We start from the raw sequence: 7,834 nt of genomic DNA on the forward strand, positions 1-7,834 counted from the left end.
GTCGCTTGCACAGAGTTTAACTACAAACAATTAGTGCAAGTCACCTATACAGAGTTTAACTACTACAAATAAGCTATTCTGTGTAGAGTCCAACTACAAACAATTCACCCAGTAAAGAGTTTGGCTATACAAATTAAAGTTGCTGTGTAGAGAGTTCAGCTATATACACCCACAAATTCACCTCAAGGTGTGTGTGTGTGTTTGTGTGTTTGTGGGGGGGTGGTACACACATACACGCACACACATGCACACACACCAACATACCAGTCCAGAGTGTAAGAGTAATATTTGCATCAAACACTGAGTCATTTCTAACTCCACAATAGTAGGTTCCTTGATATGAATTGTTGAATATAGGAAAAATCAAAGTTCCCTTTATGACATAAGGTAAATCTTCTGACTCTGTATAATTAAAAGGAACTTTTCTCTGATCTGGAGAATACCACCTGATATGTTGATAGTCAAAATTAAGACATTTGCAATTGATCATCACATTTGACGTGCCATTGTGTACTGCACCATCAGCAGGAATAAAGGAAGGGTTCAGTGGAATAATAATACAGGTTGGAGTTGTAACATTCTCTCCTGTGTATGTGTATAAAACAAAAATCAAACAAGTAACAATAAACAACATGTAAGTGTGCATTGTAATACCTGCATACATAGCTATTACAGTACATTAAGCTGGGAAGGATATGAACATGTATTTTGTTTATTTGATACTTCTACAATTTTGCAATTATTCGATCACAACACAAGAGTGCAGATAACTTCACCATTTTCCATCCTCAAACTAAATTAGCGTTCATGCAAGATCAAGATCCTTCTATAAAACAACCAAAATACTCTAATAGAACAGTCATCACATTCAACACATCTTCAAAATGTACTCAATATAGCTACAAAGATTCTAAGGAGGCTAACTATGGCCTTTGCATGGTGGAATAAATACACAAAGCAGAGGCTGTTTGTGCATACAATAACTGTACACCACAAATTAATTTACTACTTATGGAAATTACTATACAGTATTACAATTACATGTCTATAGGGCACAACAGCACAAACCCCTTGCTTCCATCACATTAATATACTACTAATAACATGGGATTGAAAGCTTTGTCCTAGCATTCCTCGTTGTTTGATAAGTAATTAATTTGGGTGTTGCTTCATATGTTTCCAGATTTTGGGAAACCGATCCAAATTGCACATACCTCAAATGTGATTTTTTCAGCTTAAATGATGTCTTCTAACATGCTTGTTTTGTGTCTAAAAAGTCTGAGTGATTTATTAAAGTACTACTGAGTTATGTGCACTTTTATGTGCAATACATTGACTAACTGCTTTATAAGTTTGGTACCTTTTAAGCAACTTTGTAAACCTGTAGACCATCCGTAACTCGTCACTGAAACAAATCACCAACAAATCATCCCGTTAACATGATTATAGTATCTGTGTCTGTTAAATGAAAAAAATACTCTGAGTTTAATCATGTGCGATGGCTTAATGGCATTCCTCCCTTTGTTTTACCTCGTGTTGAGCCTTGCGGTGATGTGTTGAGGCGGCTGCCGGTCAACAATTCCAATGGAACAGTAAGTAATAAAGTGTTGAATAGTTCTGACTGTATACTGCTTCTAGTGCTGAAACCTAGATATGTAATGCAAGCCATAGAGAATGCTTTCATTATGCATCTTTGATGTCGCAATTGAATGAAAGAACTTTTTGAGAAGTTTATTGTTATATATGTCAAAATATTCTTAGTGATATCTGCTGCTGTCTTATTAGAAAACGTTAAGGCCCAGAGTGAAAGTTATCCCCTGTTTATACTGCAAATAGTAACTTTCAGGTAAACATCATGTGTTGCAGATACATGTATACTGTAATAGCAAAGAAAATTATACAAGTACGGAATTTTTTTAGATGTCAGCATTGTGATTAACACCAGAGGAGGACCTTTTTCAACAAATCACAGTGAATGGGCTGTGGTGAATGTGAAGTTGTACGTTTGGCACAATTATAAAGGGGACATCATCATAACATTAAAGAGCCATTGATCTCAGCCATACTGCCAGTTGAGAGCATACAGACATTCCAAACAAGTAGGAAAATGGAGACTTGTATCATGGTAGATGTGATACAATACTTCTACAGCAAAGCCACAGAAACCGTAGTCCCAAACTAATGTATCATGAACACTGTGTCTCCTTCCTTGTTTATTAGCGAGTTCATCAGTTGGGTAGGTCATTTGTTATGTTATAATGACAATGGGACTGCACTGTATTCATCATTGCATGAAAATTGGTGGACTAGACTACTGCACTCAGTTATTTTCCCAATATTTGGGCAACTGGTTGCTAGTCTCATGTAGTTTGACCACTCCTCTGCACATACTATTAGCTCGCACACACAAAAGAAAGATGTGATCATGCCAGACTTGTCGACATTGCCCAGCTGCAGCTATTTTTCAGCTTTGGAATAACTATTTAATTCTGATTGGATGACTATGACATGTATTTAAAAGATGGATGGTTACTACAACACTACATAGCTACACATGCACTGTATGATATCTACTTCATGATAAGACAAATGCTAGTCATACAGTGGAGGTTATTCCAAGAGAGAGTTGTTATGCAAAATTGTGCACAATCCTAAGATGAACAGGCAGTATCAAGTAGACAGGTTCACCTGTGTATTTTAAATTCAATGTAGCAATAGCTACAGTTGTGCTAAAAAAGAAAAAAACTGTGTCCCACAGTTCAGTCCACTAGTCTAGTCCAGTGATTATTATACTACTGGTTGAGCAATACAAACTGCTTTGGTGGAAGCCACTGAGTGGCCTTTCCCACAGAAGACACTTGTCATGTCATGCTGAAGTTTAAAGTACGTTTCTGTTCTTGTAGCCTTTGCATACACTTCTGGTATCAGTGATACATGGCTTTCAGAACCCCTGTGGTCATTAGAATTGAACAGAATGGTTTGTAAGTCACACCCTTGGTCTGCTTAATTCCTTAGTCATAACTTTGCTTGGTGCTCTAATACCCTTGTTTTTCTGTTCTTGCAACTCTGCATGGTTGTTGTATAGTGAAACTCTTTGTCTTTTAATTTAATCTAATGCTCAAGCAGTTAAACAAAACTATTAGTATGGCGACACACTTCACTAATGGTTTATAATCCCTCTCACTAACCTGCCAACTCTATCAATGACCAGTGAATCTAGTATGCGGTGGAACCACATGCCCATTCAAACATGGCTATTTTTAACATACAATGCTATTTCCAATCCCTATTAAGAGTTGTATATCTATGCTGCAATTTGTCAAATCATGCATTTGAATATTTTATGTCAACGTTAAGGTTGGATTAAATGTGCTGAACTTTTTTCTTTGAGATCACAATGCCTTTGTGATTACTCCCCTCCAATAAATGGGACCTGAGTTGTCGGGCTGATGTACCTGAGCATTAGGCTTTCTGATAAATGCTATCGGTCTGTATACACAGTGTTTTCGTGTGTGTACTTTTGCAATACGAAAACTCAGTGTAGTTTATTTAACCACATAATTTGCTCCATTTCTTTATTCCCTCAGTACTATCTACTAAGGTACTCACAATTATGGTGATTACTAAATCAGTTTGTATGGTGACTACTGACATATTCCAAACTAAATAGGAAGCCAGAATTTTAAGTTTTTCTCAAAACACAACAAAATTATGTGGTGTACCAAAATTTACCTGTACATACGTATATAGGAAACATGATGGTACTAACATGTGTAGTAGGGCTATAGTCATTAAAGGTCATCTCCAATGGAAAATTTGTTTTTGCTTAAAACACTCCTTATTGATAATAATGAAGAGTGGTGTGTATTATTTTAACATAACATGCATTATATAGCTAGCAGCTCACGATCTATGAAGTTGCGGTTTTATTCCGGAAGTAGCATCCCTAAACGTCACATCGTGATCTAAATCACGGGTGTGCATAATGTTCTCTTTACCTATGGTAAAGTATTCTTTGTTTCGATTCTTAGATATACATCTGTTCTCCAGTAATATAATGCCAAGAAAGTGTGTAGCTGCTGATTGCAACACGGTCAGCGGAATGGGGTATAGCCTTCATGGTTGGCCCTGTGACGAAGGCGTTCAATCTAAATGGACTAGGGCCGTGAAACGCCAGCGAAAGGATTGGGATGGCCCGACACCCACCTCACTGCTCTGTTCTAAGCATTTCGAGCCTGAATGCTTTGCTATCGAAGGTTCACGGTATCGCGAAGAAATGGGATTGCCAATAAAGAAGCGATTAAAACCTGATGCTGTCCCAACAATATTTCCATGACCTGTGCACGGAAGTTTCTGCTATTCCAGTACTCCACCACCCAGACCAGCTGCTGAAAAGCGTCAGCGAAAAGCGGTAAGCAAATAATGTAGTAATTTATACACACCATGTCAATTTAATTTTAACATAATAAAATATAGCTAGTTTATGAAGCTATGTCAACAACTCCAACAACAGAAGAACTGGAAGCAAGTCTAGGTGCACAACCTTCATTGACCCAGTTGTCAAGTGTACAGTCTTCATCGACTCAGTTGTTAAGTGTAGATGCACAGTCTTCATCGATCCAGCTGTCCTCAACTCCTGAGCCACCTGCACACAAAAGTAATGATGTAAAAATATAACAGCAAACCTAACCACATCAATCTTAGGTCCTGTGACTGTTACGCACCTGCCTGGCGTGGATTCTATAGGGGTACAATGTAACCTCTTGGCTGCTCCACCACTGAAGAAACTTTCAAAGGTACTAAATGCCCTTGAGGAGTCATTTACCACTGATCCAGAAGACACTGACATGGGTGATCATGAGGAAACTGATCTAGACTCATCATTTCAGACCACACAGGATGATACCACAACAGAGTAAGGAAACAGTAGTCTCACACCTTTAGTAATTACATCCACACCTTAGTGATGAAATTGAGCAGCAAATGGATCCAGGATCAACACTAGATGAGATAAAGTACATAGTCTTTAAGTCATCACTATTGGAGCTATTCACATCATGTACATCATGCCACAACATATGCAATGGTACCATCTCACAACCCAAGGGAACATTTATCTATGTAAAACAGCTCTGTTCCCATTGTGGCCACAAAAGGATATGGATGAGTCAACCAATGATCAAGGATACACCAGCTGGAAATGTGATGCTTTCTGCTGCCATTCTCTTCAGTGGTAGTACTCCTGGAAAAATATTGCGGCTAATGAATGAGATGCGAATAGCATGTATTTGTGATAGTACCTTCTACAACCACCATACAGCTTACCTTTATCCTGCAGTGGTTTCAGTATGGGAAAGCCATCAAACAAAGCTGTTGGCAGAGTGCAGAAGTCGTGGTACTGCCCTGTCTATAGGAGGTGATGGGAGAGCTGACAGCCTGGACACTCAGCAAAGTACGGCTCTTACAGTCTTATTGATTTTGATAGCAACAAAATTATTCACATGGAACTAGTCCAGGTAAAATTTGCACACTGTTTTTATATCATATGTGATTGGATATGTTCCCAGAGTAATCAAGTAACGTCTAGCAATCACATAGAGAAAGAGGGACTATCCAGGGCTCTTAAATTCTTAGATGCTAAGTCTTTGCAAGTGGGCACATTGGTTACTGATAGGCATAAGCAAATTGACAAGTTTATCAGTAAGCAGTACCCAGACATTGAACATTGCTATGATGTGTGGCATGTGTCAAAAGGTAAGGTAGTTGCTCTGGAGAATTGTATGTAATTTATTATGTATAGGGGTAAAGAAGAAATTAAACAAGGTAGCAAAATACAAGGACTGCGAACTTATTAATGAATGGATAAAAAGTATTACCAATCATATGTACTGGTGTGCAGCATCAGCTACAAGTGGTAATGACATGACAGTTCGTTGGAAGTCCTTGATGAATCATTTGTGTGACGAACATGAAGACTGTCACCACGCTAATGACCTGGGCAATAGGCGTAAAAAGTGGTTTATACCAGGTAAAGGCAATTAAACAAAACTAGACTCAACCTTGCACATGTATAACAGGTACTAAAGCATGGGAGAAACTCAGTGACATCATTGGAAACCCTCGATTAATATATGATATTAAAAAGCTCTCCCCTAGCCAACAGACCAGCAGCATTGAGAACTATCACAGTGTAATCAACCACTTTGCTCCTAAACTGATGGCTTTTTGTTATCATGGAATGCATTGCAGGTAAAGAACAGGTATATGGTATATATACAGTGAAATTGAAGTGATAAATATCACAGGTTATTGATTGCTGCAATGCATTTTAATGAAAATTATAAGAGGCCAGAGGCATTCACAAGAGATGGCAAAGAGCGGAGACGGCTGACTTTTCCAAAATCGAAGCAAGGGGAATGCACACCCAAAGTAGTCCCAGTGCCGAAAACTTACAGTAAGTTGGTCAAAGTATTCATCTTGTTTGTTACATACTCATTACAGACTATGCAAATGAATTGATGGTGAAAGCAATACAACTATGTTTAACAAATGCAGAGGAAGATAAAGGGTCGCACAGGAAGATAAAGGGTCGCACAGAAAGCCACCTCAGTTACCTAAAGCCCCTCCTCATTTAGCAAGCCAGTATATGCATCCATGCAGACAAAGACACAATACCTGAATTTTCACGATATAATGACTGATATATTTAGACTCAATAGTAACCTCTTACATTTTTTCTCTAAGTTACATTTGCAATTGGGTGTTTTTTTTATGTAAGGCACTGCTGGCCATATATTGCCTGAATCGATACTAGAACAACTGATAACAAATGTACCGGTAGCTACACTTATAAAGTACATGTATATGGCTTACCAGTACATATCCTTAATTCGTCCGTGTCTATACTCCGCCATAGGAGCAATGCCACTGCCTTTGCAACTCTTCACAGTAATCACAAAGTCCCTTTCTATGCTCTAGACTAGGAAGATTCCTTACGGAAAGTGGGAGCGGTGACCATCATTTTCACTGACACTCGATCACTACCTGTACAATTCGCGCACTTGAATCACGCTTCACGGAGGAGAAAAATTTGTAAGTGGGTAAGCAACGCCACATCCTAATCTTACCGTCTACGGTTCTAATCAGAGGACGAATCACAGCGCTTATTTACTCATAGTTATGGTCACAGACCTTACTCTTCAACCCAACTCGCGTCACAACAATTCTTACGGATCACGTTGTTACGTCACGAGTTCTGTGGTTGCAACTTTGGAAGTGACGTTTTTGCAACTTTGTGGCTTATTATCTCACTGAATAACAACAATGTTAATATTAAAAATGTTTTTTTGTGCATTGTACGGTTATACAAACATATCAAAACAATAAAATTGATAGATAAAATTTCCACTGGAGATGACCTTTAAGAAATGTTGTAGGAAATATTCCCACTCTGTTTAATTTTGTAAGAAAGATTCCTACACATGGCACAATGTGTAGGATATTTTCATGCTGTGTAGGAATACTTCCTATCAGTGTAGAAATTATTCTTACATTTGTCAGGAGAAATTCTTGTGCTTGTAGGTATTATTTGTACACTGCAAGATGTCTTACACTCTGTGCCATGTATAGTAGGCACCGGCCTATTATGCCCAAAATTTTACCTATTATGCTTTTGAGCATTTCTCAAAAATTAAGCCTATTATGCTCAAAATTATGCTTTCAAAATCAAGATTATGCTCTAGAACTGACTGTATTATTAGATTATATCAGCCTTTCCTGACTGCTCTATTAGAGTAAATGACTGCTCTATTAGAGTATCTCGATCTTATTTCTG

The 7,834-nt window shown here is 38.1% G+C and overlaps 1 protein-coding gene and 1 long non-coding RNA gene across 4 annotated transcripts; one reads left to right on the forward strand and one right to left on the reverse strand.

Annotated features, from left to right (window-relative positions):
* Positions 1-4,061: 4,061 nt before the first annotated feature.
* LOC136256428 (uncharacterized) lies at positions 4,062-6,635 on the forward strand. The gene is made up of 9 exons (XM_066049383.1): positions 4,062-4,411; positions 4,477-4,657; positions 4,705-4,915; positions 4,965-5,516; positions 5,568-5,754; positions 5,801-6,028; positions 6,078-6,249; positions 6,306-6,454; positions 6,502-6,635. Exons 4-9 carry the CDS (start codon positions 5,502-5,504, stop codon positions 6,633-6,635), a joined length of 885 nt encoding a protein of 294 aa, XP_065905455.1. The 5' UTR covers positions 4,062-4,411; positions 4,477-4,657; positions 4,705-4,915; positions 4,965-5,501.
* LOC136256042 (uncharacterized) lies at positions 4,429-7,405 on the reverse strand. Of its 3 annotated transcripts, XR_010701296.1 has the most exons (5): positions 7,128-7,393; positions 6,874-7,071; positions 4,939-5,242; positions 4,725-4,871; positions 4,429-4,645 (listed from the first exon to the last, which is right to left on the reverse strand). It is a non-coding gene; the product is annotated as an uncharacterized lncRNA (long non-coding RNA). The 3 variants fall into 3 exon arrangements; XR_010701297.1 differs by having other exon boundaries at positions 4,691-5,242; positions 7,128-7,405; XR_010701295.1 differs by having other exon boundaries at positions 4,725-5,242; positions 7,128-7,396.
* Positions 7,406-7,834: the final 429 nt, after the last annotated feature.

The sequence above is a fragment of the Dysidea avara genome, chromosome 5 (assembly GCF_963678975.1).
Source record: "Dysidea avara chromosome 5, odDysAvar1.4, whole genome shotgun sequence".
NCBI lineage: Eukaryota > Metazoa > Porifera > Demospongiae > Dictyoceratida > Dysideidae > Dysidea > Dysidea avara.